Below are 22,805 nucleotides of genomic sequence, written 5' to 3'. Positions count from 1 at the left end.
GACATCAAACCTTAAAATTTTCTAGCTTAGTAAGTCTGCTATTTTTCCTCCTTGCCCTTTTAAAAGTCACAAATGCTATTTTTAATGGTTATTCTCACCCAATTTGCCTTTTGTCTTAACCTTCTCAAGCAGTCCCCGCCTACAAATTAAACACCTACAGAAGAGCATCCTCTTTCTTGTCACTAGGTACAGCCTGTATCTAAGTAGTGTCACTTAGGCTTTCTAAGAACTTGATTGACAAACTATTGCATTCTTCTCCTACCCGTCATTATAAGTAAGTCCTGTGCTTTGGATAATGCTCTGTTAGTGGCTCAGATAAACCTTTCTCCACAACATCTTGCAGATTTGATAACATCAATCAGATACTTATCACAGAAGGGACCATATACTTGTCACCTATAAGCATAACCAGTAATCAATAGCCTGAATTCCTTCTATGTTCTACATGTCTGAACATGTGACTGAAACCCTGATGCATGCGGCAACACCTCCTTCCTACTTCATTTGCCTGCTTTTCCTGAACACATTAAATCTTTTTTTATATTATCTATTTATTTCTGTATGCTTAATGATCTCTTCTGAGCAATTGAGGTCTCACATGGATCTTACCATGAAATTAAGGTTTCCACATTCTCTTACCTAGTTTAAGATGGCAGTAGTTCTTTTCCTTTGTCCTGTTTACAGTGATATAGAACTCTAATCATTTGCTAGTCCTGTAGAAGGCATCAGTCAGCTCTGCAAATCCCTCTTATCCCTGATAAGCAGATTGACATCAGCAGCATGCTTCATGCTCTTGATCTTACCTGATCTTATACTGCTTACCACGTAGATGTGGAGTGCTCTTGGACCAATGTACATATTGCCTTTCTGAAGACATTTTGTGGAAGTAAATGCTCGAGTCATTGTTGACAGGGATTGACTAATTTCACCTATTTGTAAATGTTTTTCAAGAAGGCTAGCAATTTCCTAACTGCACTGTATGAGATCAAAGCAGCCATCACCGTCATGCAAATTGAGTAGTCTTTATAGTCATTAAGTGTCTTTCTGATGACTTCTTCATAATGTTTCAATCATGAGCTTGCTCCTGTGCCACTTTTCACCTGAATGTTTTCCTCCCTCCATGGTGATTCTTTCCAGAGGAAACAAAAAGACTTCAAACAGGTGGAGGTTTCTTTATAACAGATGCAGTCTTGCATTTCATTTTTCTTGGGTATCAACACTTCATTGTGAAAGATTTCTTTCTCTTCCTCCCACAATCGCTGTATGATAGGCAGAGTGGATTGAAGTCAGCACAAGTGTCCCCCATCTGGGGAAGCTCTTATTGGTAATGACTATTTCACATGGAAGATGGGAAGGATGGGAAAGATGGGAAAGGAAAAAACACAGAAAATCCAGGAAACCACATTCAATTTTCTCAGATTTTACTATTTCAAATATAATCCTAAAAAGTCTGCACATCTACTGTCTATGTACATACAGCATAACAATATATACTTGTCCGACAATTACAGTCCCACTTGTTCAGGTATACTCAGCTAAAGAAGTCTGAAGACTTACTCCCTACCATTAGTGTCCAGTGTTGTGGGTGGGGAAGCAAGCAGGGCGCTCATGATCTGTGATCACAGCTGTGCAACCCAGGTATTTAAATAGGATCTCATTTGTCTCAACTTTTCTGTTCAGATGTTTAAAAGTAATTGTATGTAAAGTAATTATCTAAAACATTGAATTATTTCATTGTGCTTATATTTATTCATTGTTATATTTATTTGTTAATAAACTTTGTAAATATTGGTGGCTCTGCAATGCCATTTATTGGAGCCTTTCTATGATATTATTGTGGTTTGAGCCTACTCAGCAGTTAAATGCCACACAGTCACTCACCCACCCTCCCCCCACTTGGGAATGGGGAGGGAATCAGAGGGGCAAAGGGAGACTTGCGGGTTGAGATAAAAACAGTTTAATAACAGTAACAGAACAATACACTGACAGCAGTATCAACAGGTAATGTACAGTACAGCTGCTCACTAGCCACCAACCAACACCCACCTGCTCCCAGCCGGCGATCCCCAACACAAAAGCCCCACAGCCACACTCCCAGAAATGAGAGCCCCTCCTGGCCCACTCCTGCCTTTATATAGTGAGCACAAGGTCACATGACATGGACTATCGGCCAATCGGGGCCCAGCCCTCCAGCTGTGCTCCCCCCGCCCCCGCACACAGGTGAGGGCACTGGGACCTGGGGAGCCCCTGGGGTCTCAGGGTGCTGCAGCTCCTCCCGCTGCCAGACCCACGGGAGCTCTAGGCCAGCGCCAACCAGGACAGATATAAATTATGTTATGATTTACTGTGAATAAACAGACCTTTATCAAAGGAGCAGAACTCTTCCCCTCTGTTTGCTGTAGAATATTTTTTCACTAAAATCTCCATTACCCTGGCATATCCTTCAAAAAGCAGTATCTGGGACACTGTACACACGCAAATAAGATCTGATAACAGATACAGAGCACTATGATAATGGCCCTCCTAATTCAAGTTCATCTCTTCCTAGTACTACAACAGTAAAAGCCACTTTTCCTTTTTTACTTCCTTTTGTGATTTCTTATTTTCTTTGGTGTACAGGGATTTTCTTAAATGATTTTTTTTTTTTTTAGAATCATTAACAATTATATATTTTGTTTGATACAGTAAGGTTATTATCCTGTATCATACTACCTGCCTTTAAGGAAAATGCACTGGACATTAGTCTGACAGCCAAGAATATAAACTAAAAAGAACTGGATTATGGGAAAGCACATCATGATCCTGAAAGACAATTCCCCACTGTGTTGAACGTGGGTGTAATATTGAGGACAGTCAGATCTGCACATGTCATAGTCCTCTTATTTTGTTGACAGCTTTCTACCCTGTTAAGCTGATGAATGAGATATATGAATTACGGTGTGCACCTGACATATCTCAGTAAGAGGCTTTTACTTTTGGTGCTGCAGCTGTGCAACTACTGCTTTCTTTCACAGCAAAGTTTCTTCATGTGCAACTCTATCTTTAAAGTTTTGGTGCGATCACTTTAAGGACATTTGCCCATTGGTTAAAAAGCAACACGATCTATTTCTAACAATCCGAATCACCCAATCAGACTAAAATTGGAAAGTACAGTGTCCATGCAAGGGAGGAAAAATGAGCTTGTGTAGTGATCTGTTAAGGATATCCATGTTCCATTTAATCTGGTTGGACACTTTCATAATCATTATTGGAATACTGTTCACCTAGACTTATTTTACTACCAGTGAGGAAGCTGTTCTTAACTGTTTGTTCACATAAATATCCTCTACACCCTACTGCTAATACAAAGAACCATTTTTCTCACCAGCATGCGGTCCTGCACAGCGTTAGTGGTAACCTATGTACCTCGTCACTTCTGTGGGTTTGAGTGGAGATTATACTGGACTTCATTTGGAGCTCCTTGTCACAGCCAATTTCTGGTGCCAGAGCATCTTTCTTCAGTTGAACCAGTAGATTTTAGAGATGGGTAATACCATTTTGAACCTGTCATAATACAGCCACCAATGGAGTACAATTATATCACTGGCTGCTACAATAAAATTAAGCCATTAGAAGAAGAAAAAAAGTCTAAGGAGGGACAGGAAAGACTGTGAACATAAGCAAATACCTGTCCCCTTCTTCCCCATCTGCAGATCCCTTACTGAGTTCAGAGGATGTCACAGGTCTAATATCCCAAATACATCTATATCATCCTGTCATCAACATCCCATAAGTGTTACTCTATTGTGGGTGCAAAATTTAAATATCACACACTACCAGTGCTTTTTTATATTCATGCAAGCTTGTTTTCCTACACTGCTTTCACTGTCCTTTAGATACTAGTTTAGCATTTGCTTTGCCACCTTATCTGTCTGAGCCCTTTTCATCTCTACATTGTTGCCTCTACAATACATACTTTGAGTACATCTTTTATATAACTCTCCTAAAAGCTTTTTGCCCAAAAAGCTAAGCTGAAATACATATTTGAATGAAAAGTGGTTCTGTTGAATTAAGAAGTCCCTCTGTGGAAAAGTTGAGAAGAAGGGTTATGTAATATGAAGTTGTTATTTCTACAATTTTTAATACCTTAAATTTATATAATGATATTTCTGTTGCAAATCTTCTTAGAGGAAATAACTATTCATAAAATAATACTGTAAATTTTATAGCACTCTGATGGATTACAAAACTGTTCCTCTGAAAAATGAAGAATAAATTAATTACGAGAAAACAAGTTTTTTCTAACTTGTTTATGAGACAAGTCATAAAACTGGGATACTGACAACTGGGAACAATAAAACCTCTGTTCATCCCTCATTGGGTCTAAGCTTGAAGGTAAATTTTCCAAGTGCTGTATTTGAGCTAAACACCAGTGCTCATCCTTCTCCTCTCATGAATGTATATTTTACTTTTTTGTGCTGAGTAAATTAGTGCATTTGAAATCTGAAACATGTTTAACAGTCCCTTCATTTTCATTCTAGACACTGGATATTATTTTTGTCCCTGGTGAAGCTGCTATTTATTGACATTGCAGCTGTGCTAATAAGAGTCTAGGCTTTGATGAAAACAGTGTCTTGTGCAGGAGGAGTCACTATCTGAGGTCTTGACTTCTGCCTTGTGTGACAGCTGAGTCCTAGTCTAGAGCACAGGGAATGTGCTGGAGCCCAGGTGACTGCAGCAGGCTTCCTGAGTGCTCTGCAACACAGGAGCAAAGTTTAAGCCAGGCAGAGAGTGATCAAAATAGAACAGAACTATACAGATAAAGGTCACCTACATCAGATACACTATGACTAACTTATAATAGTTAGGGCTAGCTTTAAACAACTCATTAAGTTTTAAAATAAAACAAATCAAGTTTATTTTTTATGCTTCAGTTATTCAACTTTTAGAATTTAAAGGTGCTCTCTATAGTCATTAACATCAGTACCTTTTTAGTGGGAAAAAAAACAAACAAACAGACAAACAAACAAACCAAACAGTCTGAGATTCTTCTACAAATCTCTAACTGTAAGACCTGGGTCTTTTGAAAAACTGAAATAACATGTCCATGATAAAACAGCAGAAATATGCAATGCTTTAGTGAGATATATACATTTTTAATGGAGTTGAGTCAAACTTTGTCAGTACTTCCAAGAAAATCCATTGTAAAAGCAGATAGAGGGGAATTACCCTGAGAAGTTTGGGATGTTTTGTTTGATTCGGGTTTTTAGTCACTTCTGTCTACTCATGATCTGAATGTTGCAAGCAGAAAGGTTAACAGAATGAGACTAAATTTCTGTGTGTGGTACAGTGTTACACAATTCCATAATACTCCAGCCACAAGCAACCAAGAAACAGAAGAAACACATGGATCTGCATGATGTTCTGCCCAGCTTCATTAGTCATGTCTGCAGAGGATTTATTGCTTCAGATGCAATGCCATACTGTCTCAGCATCTGAGCTCTGAGCTGGTATTTCTGCTTGAGCAGTGTCAGCTCATTCAAAATTTGCTTCTGGCTCTTGGTGTCATGCTCCAGTGTGCAGTGTAGGCACAGTCTGCAACACAGTCCTGCCCTTCGCACTGTAAGAGGTCCTGTCTACAAGGTCACCTCTATTCAGGTAACTGTAGTATCAACCCAGTATCAATATAGCACTGAATCCAAGATTTTCTGCCCAGAGCTGTGAGGCTTAAAGTGAGGCAGAGATGTGCTTATACAAAATAGATTTCAGGATCTGTGATTTTTAATGTTATTTCAATTACCTGAAGTGGAGGATGAAAAATATATCTTCTAAGTAGAAAGTGCAAATGACAAACAAACATAAAGAAAAGGAAAACACTGAATTATTTTACTAGAAGTATAACAGGTGCTTCACTAAACTCCACTGAATCATAGGTGTGGGTGTACGCTCTTAAGCTCCAAATTTTATTTTTAAGAAATTTCTTTTTTTATTCTTTTGAATGGTTAATGTTGTCTCTCTTTCATTTATCCCTGAAGTGATGGCTGGGCAGACAGGTATGATGTGACAGAAGGGTATCAGCGTGAAGCTGTCGGTGGAATAACGATCAAGCTCCAGTCTCCTGACGTGAAATGGTTTGATGATTACTACTTACAACTTCGGCCAGAAACCAATCATCGAAATCCATGGTTTCAGGAATTTTGGCAGCACAGGTTCCAGTGCCGTTTGGAAGGGTTTCCTCAAGAAAATCCTAAATACAACAAGACTTGCACACGTAAGTGAATTAATTTCTTCTGCTGTGTATACCAGTGTGACTGAAAGTCTGATGTACACAGCTCGTGTTGGACTGATACAGCCTGGTCTGGTGGAACAGTAAGTGGGGTTAGAAGGAAGGAGATTGGAATTGCAATCCTTGCTCTTTCAAAATTATGACAACCACAATTTTGAAAGTATTCAGATTTCTAAAGAGACAAGTAATACCTCAGTACGTAACTCCTCTCTATATTTGAAAGACTTGATGCTACTCTACCTCCATAGGCATCTAAACACTTTCAAAACTTTTTTAATAAAAAATTCAATGCTTCTTTTCTTAAACAGGGCTAATCATACTTCTTTAGTTCACAGGAATAATGAGAGAGTTAATAAACTAAAAGTTATCTAAAGTCCATATGGTAATGATGATTATTTGTGTACTTCAGATAGAAGACTAGCTGGTTTGAAAGCTTTCATTAGGTTTTCTTTCAGCCATGAGTCATTTCAGGAAATGCCATTTTGAGCTGATCTTTTTCATTAAATTGTACTGATTTTAGCAAAAGCTGCCACAACATTTTGTCATTTTGCAAAACAGTGGCAAAAACATTTTCCCCAGAAAGATGCGGTACATTTTTCTGTTGGCTTTTTTTTTTTTTTGTATTATTATTATGTCTGTTAATTACTCTTTATTTCATGAGATGCCAAACAGTACTAAGTCAACGGGCATTCTGCCGGTGCTGTGGCATAAGATGGTGTGCTGGGCATTATCCCAAACACAGCTCTAAGCCCCAAGGGACCTTCCCTCCTAAAAATGTCAGTATCTTCCACACACCTATGAGACCAAGAAATGGTTTTAAGGACCTAAGTCTTGGATTTACACAATGCAACCCCCCCCCAGGTCCCACTTCATATTCATAAATCTTTCTGTTGATTTGGGCAAGGTTGCAGAGGAAGTCTCTGGCTGAGATGAAAATTGAGCCTAGGAACCACAAAATCTCAGTGTATACCTTCAACATTCAACTGACTTTTCTATATTAGTTTTCTTCTGCTACCATTCCAACACAGCCTGACAAAAGTTTTATTTGCACTATTGACAGGTACTGCATATTGAGCCGTAATCTTCATTGATTTCCCCACGATAATGTAGATCTCTTTCTTGAGATGTCAGTACAATGGGCATGACTGGATACAGGCTAATAAAGACCTCGTTCATAGCACTATGCTATGTTAGCAACGAGATTTCAATTTGACTTTTCTGGTGTTCTTTTTTTACATACTTACCAACATTGGGAGAATCTAATTTCTGTTTTATATGAAAGGTCGTAAACTGTGAAATGTAGGTTCCTACAGAGTCTTTTATAGTGCCTAAAATACAATTCACCACCATAAAGAAATTATCTCAGGGGTGCAGAGAGATGTTATTTTAGACAAGAAGTCACCCAGTCATGGATATGAGACAGCTTAATCATAAAACTTGAATAGCTTGATTCGAAAAGCACTCATCGCTGGAAGGTTTCCCAAAAAGAGATCCTGAATGAGCCACAGCTCAAATAAAGTTCCTAAACCCAGGAATGCCAAACACACAAAAAAATGTGAAAGAATCTGCTGATTTGCAACCATGAACAGAGAAAAGGACTAATTTCCCAAATAGATTGTTCTAATTCCCTTTCCTTCAGATGTATTGTCATATTCACTGCTGGGCACGATGGCTATAATAAAGGAATGAAAACCAGTCTGTAATAGTTTTAATTCTTTCTTGTTGGTGTAAGGTGGAAAATGTTAATTCAACTGTGGAGTTCCGCAGATTAACACTACGCACAGCAATAAATTAAAACCATCCATTTAATCAGGGTTTTCACACAGGAAGTAGCTAGTCATCACATTACTCAGTTTTATAGTTTTGATTTTAATCTAGACCATCCGTCAAAATTGATATAAAGGAAATTCAAAAGTTGGCCAGAAAGATGACATGCAGATTTACTCAATGACATTTTTTTGTGTCATAAGTGCTAAGACACCTATGTTATTTTTTCTCATAATAGCCCCAAAATTGGGCAAGGATGTATGATAAAGTGAAGAAATACTGAAGTTAGACAACTCTGTGGATTTACCAGCAGGAAAGACACAAATGTATTATCTGAGAATTACAGGAGTGAGAGGTATTGACGTTCGGAGTTTAACCTCAAAATTAACATGAATTTTTGAGGCTTTCATGATAGTTTTTGTTTCTACCTAATTTCTTATCTTTCATGTGACTTTCAAAATCATGTCTTTAAATTGATTCCTTCATTCATATTTGGTTTCAAGGACTCAAAGTTCTGAGTCATAAATTCCCTCAGTTCAGACTTCACAATTGTAAAGATGATACTTGCCCTTGATGGTCACATGTATTTCATAAACTGTCCTGACAGTTTCTGCACAATTATGAATATATTAGTGCTGCTTCAGATTTATCCTGATAAGAAACCAGGACTATGTCTTTTAGTTTATCTAACTGGATACATTCTTTTCTCCAGCAACTGCATTAAACATTCTTTACTTCTAGGGATAATGATAAAAAGATAAACATAAAGCTCATTGTTGTTGATAGAAGGGGTCATTATTAAATAAAAGTGTCTATATAGAAAGCAATAACCATTATTTTAGTGGAAAAAAATGAATTATTCTCTACTATAATGAAAAAATAAACAATGGTTAATAGTACAAACAACTTATTTAAACAGAAAGAAAATAAACACAAGGAGATATATCTGAAATCTGAATAGATAATTGACTTCACCTATGCCCCACATATGAATTCAGTTGTTTAATACTTGGTATTTACTTTGTTGATGTCTGCCTAGTAAACTGATAGGCTACATTTACCTCTGTGACAGAAAATACATGAAGTCATAAGTCAGTTAAGCCAGTTCTAGCGACTTGTGAGGGTTATTTCATTTTTTAATATAAGCTATCCACAGGCAGTTCCAAACAGGTATTATTATGAAATGAAGACATGATTTAGTACGATATGAATAATAAAAGCGTGAAATCAGACAAATAAAGAGAATCCAAGAAACAAACTAAAATAACTTTTTTTCCATTAATTTCTGAAAAGTCTCAATCCCTTCACATACATTTAGTTCACACTGAGATGAAAATTTTAACATCAAGTCCACTTTTCATTTGTAGATTTGAACACACTTACTTAATCCAAATGGGTGTCACTGCTGTTGCTAAGTACATTGATTTTCTGCCCAGCTGGAGCACTACAGAAAGTAAGAAGTTTGCAGAATCATCTGACTTGATTTTCAGTGTAATCAGTTCCATGCCACAGGAGACCTGTTACAAGCCACATCTGAACATCAAAAGTCAGAACAAAGAATTTAAAATGCACCTTTAAAAAGACTTATGTAATGGCCTCCAAACACTAGGGATTTTACAAGAATTGCATTTGGCTTCCCCTCTGATACCGGTCAGATATTTTTTTATTATCTAAGGCTACCATTCGATAAATTTCGTAAATAGGTGTGCAAGTTGATCCAGATGAGTAGCTCTACTCAACAACCATCTACAGGTCATAAAAGGCTAATCTACTCAAATTCCTAGTACTTTTTCCTCCTAGTGAGGGTGCTTTACAAATGCATCTTAACACAGGGCAGAAACAAAACGCAATGCAAACAAAGTTTTTTGTGAAACCCTGGCTCAACTAACTTCAGTGGAAAAAGTCAAGTCTTCAAAGTCATCAGGAGTAGGAGCATATTTATTACATTTACCAGTCTTTTAAATAAATCCTTTTGCCTCTGCTGCTAAGTGATATTATTTTTTCCCATGCTGTGTAAAAACCAGAGTCAGAGATGGAGCAGCAATTTTTAGGACATTACTTAAACACAGAGCAAAACCAGAATACACATCCCAAGTATCTGATCCCCACCCCTCCCTTCTTTCCAGGCTCAGCTCTGCTCCCGATATCTCTACCTCCTCCCGCAGTGGCGCAGGGGCAGGGAATGGGGGTGCAGTCTGTGCTGCCGCTTCTTCCATCTTCAGTGAGTGGAGCTTCTGGAACTTGTTCCCCCTGATCCATCATGGTCCCCCTCTCACAGGAGACAGTCCTCCACAATCTTCCTCTGACGTGAGTCCCTCCCACAGGCTGCAGTGTTCCCCACACTGCTCCATCATGGGTCACTAACTTTCTCCAACTGGATTCCATCCCATGGCTGCAACCCTTCCTGAGCTGCTCTGGTGTGGGACACCCTCACATGCTGCAATACTCCCAGTGCTGAATTACAGTAGCAGGTCTACCTTTTCTCACAAGACCCCGGCCTTCTTCAGGCATAGCACCTTGATCAATTAGGCAGAAACCACATGCCATAAATCAATGTTTGCTCCACCGTAGATCTTCATGGGTGGCAGGGGGGGGCCGCCCTGCCGTCTCACTGCAGGATACAGGGTGGTCTCTGCTCTGGCACACCTTCCCCCTCTTTTCTTCCTCTGTTCCTCCACTGACCTTGGTGTTCATGCAGCTGCAGCAACTCCTCCTCACAAGTCCAACTGCTCGTCACCATGTCCCTTCTTAAATACATTATCGCAGAGGCGCAGCTGATTGGCTCAATTTTCCAAACAGAAGTGGAGCTGACTTGTCGCTGGGGGAGCTTCGAGAAGCTTCTCACAGGGGGCCACCCCTGCAGCCCCCTCCCTTGCCACCAAAAAAACTCCACCACTCACTCAATCCAGGACACCAATATATCTCCAAGCAATTAAGAACAGGATTAAGACTGAATGAGTTTATTTGCAGAAAAGGAGATTAGGAAGATTTGGGATAAATACAAGAAAAATTTTCCAGCTCAAGGTACAGAAGGGCACATAAAATGTAAATGCAAAAATTATCTACCTGTTTGCTGCATCTCATCCAGCTCCAACTACTTTCAGTGAGGTCAAAAGGACCCACAGAAAGTCCCACAGTTTCAGCTGAATAGAAATTTGGTTTAACAAATGGCCCTTTGGGGTTTCTAGATAGAACTAAGGAATAAAACATGACTGTCTAGTCTTTACACTGCAACATGCTAATAATCTGTTGGTTAAATGTAACCTTAAATGCCAAAAATAGATTAATCAGAACGCAGCCAATAAGCCAATAAAAAAATAAGTGCTGTCAGAACAGAAGGGTATTTTCCATATTTCAAGGAATGTGTCACATTTAAAGGTTATATTCCCCAAATTTAGCATTCCTACACTTTTATTTTTAGTTTGCAAATGAAAACAAACCTGTTGGAGAATGGCTCAGAGACAAGGGTCCTGAGCCCGCCGAGCAGTTGTACGATCAGAGCCTGCTCTAGCTGCTGATGCTGGGCCTTTACTAGGGTTTGCCTGCAGCTGCTCGCAGCTGCTGATACCTGAGGAATGTCAAGGATGCTTCGGCCTTGTGTACCGTGGTGTGTCGAAAACAGGCTAAGGGGAATTAGGAATAGTGGTCTGAGAAACCTAGTGTTATGATAACGGTGGTCTGAGAAACATTGTGTTACGGTACTGTCATGTATCGAAAACAAGTCAACAGGAATCAGAAATAGTAGCATGAGAAACTTAGTGTTATGAGAAGCTTGTGCTGTAAGCTAACTGCAAGTAGGTGGACCGTGCGAATACGACCCTTAGAGCTTAAGCCAATCAGCTAGTGACTAGTAGGCATAATTAGTAGAAGGATTATAAAAGGCTGTAATGAAAATCAATAAACTGAAGCATGCTTTATCACTCATACTGAGTCGGCTGCGTTCTTCCTCCTTGGCTGGGTCCTCGGCTCGCTCAGCCCGGCACAAACCAAAACAAATTGAGTTAAAATTCATTTATATTTTTTAAACAGTAAATCAAAGGGCATTTAAATTCTCCTGAATACATCCTGTCTGTCACTCATTTTGATACTTGATATATTATGTCTTGTTCTTGGGCACTGCCAAACTGAAGGATGGTCCAGCCCTCATTTTTATGGCCCATATTTCAGATTTGGAGCTCAAACAGTTTATCACTACTTTTACAGTCATGCTGGGTCAGATCCAGAAATTTCCAAAGGCAGATAACCTGTAAGGCATAGATACAGATCTGAATTTTCCAGAAGCCTGATATAATCTGGGCCAGGAGCCTGCACAGATATGTCACTATTTTTTTGACTCACTTAGAGAAAGAAGCAGTGTGGCACTAAGAGCTGCTGTATGTTCTGCTGTACCTATTTGAAAGACTTTTTGATATACTTTAATAATGATTTTAACACACCTGAAACTCAAACCCTTGAATTAATTCAGTTGTCTCACTGCTGTTATGGAATTCATCAAGCTCCTCCAAAATCTGACTGCAAAACTATATCTATTTTTCCTTCATTTTATGCTCCCTACCTTCCTTCTTCCATATATTAGACATATTTGATGATATACCATGCTACTGTGGTTTTATCCTTTATATTATAATTCTTTTTCTCAGTGCCTTTCTGAACCTTAAAAATATCTGGAAGAGTTTAGTACCATTGTACACATAGATCATGTCTCTCTAGTCTTAAGAATAAAAGTAAAATATAATCAAATGTATTCAGATTATATACATTACTTATTAGATGGAGGAATTGGAATAGCTCCTGTTATTCTTTTCTCTCAGCAGTTCAACTTCATATATATATCCAAACACTTCATATAAACATGTTTTCAAGTACAGAAAGTTTTATGCCAGTATTTAATGTGCTTTTGCATCTGTAGTGGTTATGTTTCATTATAATTTGCAGGTCAGTCTCTAGTCACTTCTGTGAGAACTCTGAACATGCCTTGCTCATGTAGATTTAAATAGATATAAAACACCAAAGTCAACTAAGTAGTTTTAAAAAATCTTTTGAAAATCCACTCTGCATTTTAGGACACTGAATTTGGTCCCTTGGATGTTCTCAAATTTAACATTTTAGTGATAAACATCACATAAAATGTAACAGTGCTAGTATTGGCTTTCAGTTGCAGAGTGAAAGTTAGAGTTGGTCAAAACATTTGGTGAGCATATTTCTTGTCAAATTTGGAAAATATTCCATAACAGCATGTTGATTCATTGACACACACTTTGAAAGAAAAACATTGAAATGAGTCATTTTTTATTTTTTCATTTCGATAGCACAAATGTTTTGTTTCAACTTTATAATTTGCTTTTACATTGTTTAAGTGTTTTGTTTTTTGCCTCAGCATCACTGACATTTTCCAGTATTAACAAATCTCTTTTTTTCCCTCAGAATTTCCTCTTCAGAAAAGAAAAAATCCCATCTTGAGTTTTTGTATTCATTTTGAATGGAAAAGGACATTTGAACTACATAAATTTTCCTATAGAGCAGAAAATATCTCTCTTCTTCAGTCCAAGAGCCTGTAAGAAATTAAATTAGGAAAATAATAAAAAAAAAAAAAAAAGTATATTTTTAGTAGAAAAATACACCTGGAACCTTATAAACAACATAGAACCAAAAGTTACTCTTTTATTTCATGTTACTCTAACAGAAAGCTCTGATGACAGATTTTGGAAAAGGTTCCAAAATAAGTCTTTTTCTGTATCTTTAACCAATTATAACTTAATTAGGCATGAATACTATGCTTTACCTTGGTTCGTATGTACAACTTTTCATTTATTTTAGGAAATTAGTCATTTCTTCACAGAACAGACATGCATGTTTCTGGGGTGACTGACTTGGTGGCATTTCATCCAGAACACACAGGTCCAGGGAAGGTTCCTGATGTGTTCCTAGGGAGCACAACTGTGACAGCACAGACCTGTGACAGACCTAAGAAGTCACACACCATATTCTGCATCAGACAGGCGCTACCATGTCCTTGTTGCAAAGATTAGCCTGTTGTCTCATATTTTTTGAGCTATTCTCTAAAGCAAAGGAAAAAGAAAAAAGGAAAAAAATACATTTGCGGGTGGACTTGAACTTGAAGTGCTGCTAGCAGAAAGTGAATGTGGGACATATTTGCTAGAATGCATTTCTGTCAGCTTCTTGTCACTCAAAACAAGAATTAGTATAAAGAATCAATGAAGTCTTTAATGACATACATATGGAAATATATAGAAAAATTTTGTGAAACAGTCATGGGTAAAATTGAGACAGTTGGAGACTGTAGGTTATATTTCTGGTTTCCTCTGTGATGTCCCCTAGGATTTTTAGGATTTTGTCATAAACAACCTTTTGTTCACTGAGAAATTTTAAAATTAAGAAAAATAAAACACTACAAATTTCCTTTTATTTCAATGTTAAAGTCTTTGCAGAGCAAACAAACTGCTCTGCACTTTAAAAAAAAATATTCTACCATATTCTGTTTCATATTTTGTTCTCTTGTTTCTCCTCAGAGAAAAAAATAACATGGGGGCTGCCTGGAATGTAAAGTATTTTCGCTCTTCCTTTTACCATTTCTTCATTCTTTAAAATTCAAAGTATTCTCAGCCTTGGAAAAGTTTAGAAACATATTGATCCATTGTAATTTTGCACACTTTAGCATCCCTGCTTGATGAGGCTTTATAATGTCACCAGCTGGCAAACACAAAAAATGTATTTAATTTTCCTTGAGGGTAAGAAGTAGGGAAAAAAAGAGGAATGACAGGTTTTACATCAAAAATCCATAAAATAATGAATTTTATCGAAGAATGTTTTATGGTTTCTGTTTGTTTGCATGCTAAATATTGGAAACAATGTTTAGCATGCAAACAATCCCAGAACTTCCTGCAAGATTTGGCCTCAGTTTGTTTTCCTTTTGCAAATTTGAGGGGGCGGGTGGGTGATGGGTGAGGTGTCTGGTGGTGGTGATAACGTTACTCCCACCGGCTCCACACCCGCGAGGTGAAACCACAGCCCAGGTGCAGCGTGGGGAGTCCGGGCCCGGAGCTGGGGCTGCCGGGGCTGGGCTCTGCCAGGGCACCGCAGGACCACCACCCGGCTTATCTCACACTGGGACTAGGAGTACCTTGAAGTGCTTTCTTCGGACTGTGCCCATAAGCACACTAATTGTTTTTAAATAGCTCCAAGAAGTGAACTGTTGCCAGTTGGAATCACTTCCCTGGTGAAAGAACGTGCTGCTTTTCCATCATCTACGTATTAATGTTTTGGAAAAGTGACAAGAGGAAAGAATAAATTTGGAGGAGGAATTTATTGCTGGGCAGTCTCTGCTTGCTTAATCATGGGTTCAAGGCCATCCAGGCCCAGGTCCCCCTAAAAACTCCAGGGTTCAGTCTAACAGGCTGCCTCAGCGCAGACTGCGTTGCCGTGGTGTGCACATACCTGACTTTGCCTTCGGAAGGCCCCTGCCCTTGGTTCCCAAGGTGTTGCTGAGTAGCAGTGAGTGTGATCGCCCTGCATTGCCGATGTTTATCTTCTGCTGCGATATTGCTGGAGCATCCCAAATCGGGTCACTCCCAGCAACGTGGGCAGAAAAAGTTCAGGTTATGATGCTCTGAGTTTTTTACTATTCTCAGACAGTTCTTCGCCTTTGGTATAGTCACAGATTTATAGGAAAGCTGGGAAAATACCAATAAATCTAGACATACAGAATATATAAGCAGGAAAAAGACATGGATATTAACCATATTCTCCAATGACAACGAATTCCTTAGCTGATATTTAATACATTTAACAATATTGCAAAGGCTCACCTGAATTCTGTATATATAGATTCCTAAATGATCTATAGAATAAATATTTACATATTTCCATTTCCCATAAAGTACAGGATAGTTTTACTTTCGTTTCAGAGATGGAACCATAGCACCTAAAAACTCTATCTAATTACAAGCCCATTGCATTGAGTAGAGGAAAAGCAGGAAGATAATGAGAAGTAGTCCTCTTCCTGAGGAATATTCAGTCTAAAGAAAGATGCTAGATAAAAAGTAGTAGAAAGGAAATATTATTAGATGGGGAACTGAAGGACAGATGGGTTATCTGTTTGGCTAAAGAAGGGACAGGATTTGTCCATGTAACATTTTGCAGACAGAAATGGCTATGTAACTTCAAATCTGGAACTGCTTCATGATCTCACAGTTTGTAAAATAATAGGATAAGCTCTTATTTACTTATCAAAATTACTTGGACAAGACAAGGGAATAAAGAGGAGAGAATTGAGGGATCTATGCACATGTTCTAGCCACTAAGATTCCCCCATTTATCAGAAAATTTCACAATGTTTGATCATTTCTGATTGCAAATACTGTGCCAAGTTCCTCATTAAGTATGATTTGATTCACCCTTCATCTTTCCATTGCCTTGTACATCTTAATTGCAGGAGGAAGAATTTTTTATTTCTGCAGTAATTATCATGATATAATGTTAGTATTTATTGGTTCTGAAGTACTGCAGTACAGAATACTTTCTGTGATCTTTTGGCTATAATCACCAAATTCAACACAGATTCATAAATAGGTTGATATTATTCCAACCAAAAAAATGTCTGTGGAAAAAAAGAGTTATGTCCTGAAAAAATTGCTCAGTCCTACCACAGAAAAAGTACGTAAGTCTGTCAAAATTGCATTAAGAATCAACTGGAGACCTATGAAATACAGCTTTCTACCTGGCCCATGCACGTTGTTGCCTCTGTACCTCCAACTCCTGCTGTCTGCAACATCCTAGGAGTGATGCTAATTCTGATTGCAAACTCTGTGGGTCAAGCAAGAGTCACAGCTCAGGGGAGATTTATGCGAAACTGTCTGTAGCCTGGTCCTAAGATTTGAACACCCATTTGCAGCTGTGGTGCATTAGGTGCTTTCCTGGGACACTTTATCTGCTTTAGTGTCTTTTGAAATAAATTCGATATGTTGCTCCAAAACTGTGACACACAGTGTAAACCAAAGCACAGTGAGCAGGAGTGATTTGGAGGTTGACTTTGAAAGCCTTTGAAATCAAGGCATTTTTATTTACTTCTTTGCTAATTTTTCTCATATGGGAATGTATAAGATGAAGAAAACCAGATATTTTATAGATAGGGGTTTTTTTAATGCAATAGAAGAAAGTTCTACTATGGATATTATAAACAAGCATATGGGTTATAGTCTGTGGATAGGTATTCTCTGCCCGGTTAATCTGTAGGAACTCCTCAACTTTATTAGATTTTTTCATTATTCTTTATTAAGAGTTTAACTGGTAAAGTCAGTTCTATTGAACATTACTGGCATCATTATCATCATTAAATTCATCCATGCCAACTCTCCATCTCACGATGACCCTGTGTCAGGAAAGGTTCTTGACTGAAGAAAGGCACTCATTAATTAATTTAAGAATATGTGTTTGAGTTCCAGCAAGAACAATATGCACTAACACTTAAATGAATGATGTGTGTAGGGCTACTTGAATCGTACTTGCTGCAGAGATAGATCTAAAATATTTTTATTTTTCTGAGTGACTACCTTTTTCCTTGGGTATCCAGTCTTCCCTTAAAACCACTCATAGTATCACTGAGGTAAATAAGGTTACTTATATGCTTCAAGTCTGACATGACTAAGTACTTTGTGAAAGGAGGAGAAAATCACTTTCAGACTTAACTATTTTTTAATACTGGCATTTTTTATGACTGTATTATGGTATATTAAGGAGCAAAAGTTTTCTTTTGTCTCAGTTTTTGAAATGTTCCCCTTAACTACATTGTCCTGAAGTACTGTAAACCGACAGTCAGACTTGGCAGGTTTGATTTGCCCCTATATAGCAAAATGAAGCAGTTAACATCTCAATTAAATGTTTTCTTCAGCTGCAGGAAGTATATTAAAATTCTCACAGCAACTAATTCCCTCACAACTTAGTTGACAATTGCCAGCAGCTTCTATGAAGAACTAAGCAGCCTCATTACAAATCATCAGGTGAACTGACTGAGGTTCAATGTTTAAAGAAAATCAGAATAATAATTCTATTAAAACTGAATCACAAAGCCCCGTGGAGAGTGTTCCTAAAAGAATTAAGTTATTGCATTTTTAAACACTCATACACATTAAAGCAGCTGAAATATTGTTTCATAATAAATAGTATTGTTGATGCATATCTGATTAATTCTAATGGCTACTATCATTAACTGCAAGGTTTGTGAGCTGTGAATTTTGAGGATGAATAATTGGTTAAACCAAGTTTTGTGTATTGCAATGTAACACGCTTGTTCAATTTTCCGCTTAATTTCAATTAATAAGGGTTTTACATGTACTCTACTGTTGCAGTTTTGTGCCTATTACTTTTAATTAGGAAAAAGCAATACCTTGGTAGAACAGAACAAATGAACAACACTATGTGTTGTTCCCAAGGTTTTTTCCATTACAGATATTTCAAGCTCATATCACTTAACTCTGACCTCGACACAAGGATTTTCAGTTCCAAATAGGTATTTTTGCTATCTTTACTGATGTTTTCAGTACTCCAACATGTTTTAGTGCTTAGCATTGCATGGTAAAGTTCTTGTTCACCACTGAAATTGTGAGCTTGTAGATGCATCTATTTTATGATGGGATCGATCACCAGCTGGAGATTCTTACTCATCTCCATAGAAGGTGCCTAGACATCAGACTGGATACTTGTCTTCTGAATGTTTATTGTTAAACTGGATGAGCACCACCCTCAGAGTCATATATTATTTTTCATTTCTTTAAAGAAAATAATTGTCTGTACTTCAGTTTTTTCGTGTCATAAATTACTTCTCACATTGTTCTGCCCCTGCAGCTCAGACAGGCACATGTAAACTCCATCCGTCCTGCTTGCCAATGTCTCTATAGGAGGCAGACTCTAATAGAGTGGACAGAGTTATGTGCATTCCTTTTTCTCCTGGCTCCCCACCCATGGGACTCCCTAGCTCCTAAGGGTTGCTGCTTGACTTATAAAAGGAGAGCAAATGTTCTAGTACAGCTCTTTGTTTGTCCCCCTTCTAGAGCCAAATCTTTCCAGGTGTCTGACAAATTCCCAGCACCACTGATGCAGTTGCTTTATCTCTGACTGTTCTCACTATCCTGGTATTAAAGATTTGGTAGCTGGAATGCAGCTGGCAGCTTTGCAAGTGACATATGAGGCAGAAAAACTCCAGCCTATTCTTCCTTAGCTGGACTGGTGCTGCCAACAGAGCGTATCTGTGTCATTAATAACACTGAGTTATAAAATAAAAAACCCTTCATGGTGATGCTGAATGAATTTTTATTGTACATTTCACAGAAGCTTAAATAGAAAATAGAAATCCAGCTATCAAGTTTTAAAAGCCAAACAAAGTAAGGTTAACAAATTCTGGCTAGTCATTGCCTAACCCACATCGCCTAACCCACAGATATTTTAATGCATTCATCTGCATTACATCATTATCCTCACTTTGTAAATAGAGAGGAGCAAGAAACAAAGAAATAGGAGAGTTATTAGAGCAGGAACTTCTGGTACAGTAAAGGAGTTGTGCCTAGTTCAGTCTGTTTGCACAAGATTGGTTCTCATGTCTCTGTAACAAAAATGTCGTCTACAAGGTTACTACAGAATAGACCTCATGTTAGCATTTACACCTCAACAAAAGATTTCTGAGGATTTTGAGAGATTTTTGAGGATGGGGAGAAGTTCTTGGATTCCCCAAAACATTATATTATAATGTTCATGATACATGCTTTAAAATATACATGGAAGAGAAGTATTTGCAAAACAACATATATGTGAGGTGTGGAGCTTCACAGAGAAAGACATCAGCTGGAAAATAAAATATTTAAAGAGAACCTCTTCTTTCTTTTTTTTTTTTTTTTTTTTAACATGGTTGGTGTGTGCACCAGTAAGAGCATCTGCTATGAGCTGTTTAAGACACTTCAAAAGACTTTTTCCACCATTAATTGGTGGAACTCACCACTCACTTTGTGATGTTCCCTGGCAGGCCAGATGACTCTCAGGACACAGCATGTTCAGGACTCCAAGATGGGCTTTGTAATCAACGCAATATACTCAATGGCGTACGGCCTCCACAATATGCAGATGTCGCTGTGCCCAGGCTATGTGGGCCTCTGTGATGCCATGAAGCCCATAGATGGTCGGAAGCTCCTGGAATCCCTCATGAAGACTAATTTTACTGGGGTCTCTGGGGACATGATCTTGTTTGATGAGAACGGTGACTCACCAGGAAGGTAATGTTGACATCTGTCAAACTGTATAATACCAGACATATTAACTGTATGTAGTAAATGAAGTCAGACTTGATGTCAGAGCTAAGATCTTATATTTTTATTTTTACATTTCCTGACTTTCTGTGCTTACTTTTCCAAAATAACGTTGTTTTTTTTTTTTTTTTTTTTTTTTTTTTTTTAACATTTAAAGACATGAACTTTCAGATGTACAATATTCCTGCATGAATATGCATTTTTATCTGTACTAACTAAAGGTATTACTTCTTACTAAAAACCGTCAGACCTGCAACTTTATGTTCATAGACTATAACAGCCACCACAGCATTGCTTTCCCTCTCTTTGGGTGTTCAGATGTATGTGTTTGAGTGATAAACAATCATAGCAGACATAGTTCTTTTATTAAGAAAGGTAAAACTATCAAAAAATATTGTATTGATTTATCTGGGATTTTTTTTCTATCACATTAAAAATCTTCCATATCTTCCAAATAAGCCCTGTCCACTTGCATATTGGAATAAGCTATTAATTCATACTGTGCTTCTATAAGCCAAACTGAATGTAAACAAAGCTTCTTCTGCTGATAACTTACATACATGTATATACATACATCTGTGAAATATAAGACAAGTTTTTCTTTTTCAATGGCATATATGCAGTATCCATATCAATGCACATTAAAAAGAGTAATGAGGTTTTTTTCCGTGTTTCTGCCTATTAGATTCTCAGAAGACAGTTGTCTTCTGAGAAAGGAAACAGTAGTTGTGATAACCTTCAAAGTATATTTCTCCCCCATATTTCAGTGAGTAGATTCCTGACTTGTTCCCTGTTTTTGCTCCAGTTTGGTTGCGGGAGCCCTTTCTGTCGGCATTATTGGGAAGCTTTTAAACATCTTTGAGATGTCACCATATAAACCAGATGACTGGTGGGAAAATTGTTTATCCTGTACACTCATTTAAGTTTTGTCTTCTCCCACTAACATGAACTGAAAAGAAACCTCTAAGTAGAGATGGGTAGGAAAAGGTACATCCATTGGTCAGAATTTTTTGACATTTTTTAAAATTTCTGCAATTTCAGGACTGATTTTTTTTTTTTTTTCCATTTTATTTGAAAACCTGTGAAGTCATCATTGTCCCCAAAAGAGAGCAGAACAACCACCTACAAAGCAGTCTGTGTCTCTGGAGACACAAATTTTCAAATTCTTCAGACTCAGACTATAAGGAAGTGCACTGTGAGCTGGTAGGAGAACTCAGACACAAACTGGCAGAAACACAGTACATTTTTCCTATGGAAATTTATTTTCAGCTGTTCTGGTGAGCAAGGCTGTCTTCCGCTAAACATTTCTATTTTTACAAATTGCTGAATTCTGAAGAAAAGTGCTCAGTCTGGATTTTTCTGACCAACTTCTTTATAAAATATTTGTCCCAGACTTCTCTAAGAGGATTCCTGTTTGCCTTTAATGGTGCTCAGATGCAGTTGACTGCTGACTGCATGCTACCTGATTCTTATGTTTCACTCATTTATTGCAGAAAGACTGAGGACTGCCATGAATAAATGATAGGTGGCATGTCACAAATAAATGATATGTTGCATGACAACACCAATGACTGTATCTAATTGTTACAAAGACCTTTAGCTTTACCTTTTCCTCATGTTGACATGCTTAGCAATAAAAATTTAATTCAATTTGTTGCAAGGAATTTAACTAAATGTCTTAGGTTTTTTAAAATTCAGTTCTAAGAAAGATGTTGAAGAAATTATCATGTGCAGTCAGCTTGCTTAGTCACAGTAGGACATTAGTGTTTCACTGAAGAGCATGGGGCCATCATGTTGATTGTTCACCTTAGGGTAACACAACTTTAAGAAAGTCCAGGCTCACTGGATTTATGTGAGATATGATAGTGTTCTGGCTACTTAAACTAATGGACTGTGCGTGTTGACAAAATGTTCCCAGAGTTTGTTTACTTTTGAAACATATTTCTTTGTTCCCTCTCCTCCTACAATAGTCACATCATTAAATCCATTTTGTGTGTTTAAATTAGACAACATTGAGTCAAAATTTACTTTTTCATGATTAAGAAGGTTTTATAAGAAGCTCTATCTTTAGCACCCAGACTTTGAATAGATTATAGTCTTTTGACCACTGTCAAACACTATTTGCAACATCTAGGAAATGGTGCATTTATACTGGAACAACTAATCTCCCCAGTTCACTTGCATTGATAGCTGCATCTTCACTTTGTAAAATGGAAATTTAAATCCTCACAGCTGTACTGTGTGGTGGTGTTATGCAGCAGAACATAAAAAGCCTTTCTGACCTAGATAGCTCAGGATTTTGATGTATAGAAAAAGGGCTTTGATATTCTAAAACAGATGATAATCCCACTAGATGCTTTGAATCCTGGCTCTGTTCCAAAGTCCTTTATGTGTATGTTGAGCTTTAAGCAGATAGACAGTCTAATGGAGGGCTCGTTTTAGGCGAGACAGAAGACATGGAA

General features: G+C 37.8%; 1 protein-coding gene across 1 annotated transcript in view; it reads left to right on the top strand.

Moving 5' to 3' along the window:
- GRM5 (glutamate metabotropic receptor 5) overlaps nt 1-22,805 on the top strand; it is a 272,568-nt gene that overhangs the window by 206,658 nt on the left and 43,105 nt on the right. Inside the window, 2 exon segments of the mRNA XM_032990966.2 lie at nt 6,015-6,250; nt 20,064-20,310. Of these exon segments, the coding sequence (XP_032846857.2) occupies nt 6,015-6,250; nt 20,064-20,310 (483 nt within the window).

This window comes from Tyto alba, unplaced genomic scaffold (genome assembly GCF_018691265.1).
Source record: "Tyto alba isolate M040663 unplaced genomic scaffold, T.alba_DEE_v4.0 Super-Scaffold_2, whole genome shotgun sequence".
In the NCBI taxonomy this organism is placed as follows: Eukaryota; Metazoa; Chordata; class Aves; order Strigiformes; family Tytonidae; genus Tyto; species Tyto alba.
Note: the sequence above shows the minus strand (reverse complement) of the source record. Positions and strands in the feature narration are given on the sequence as shown.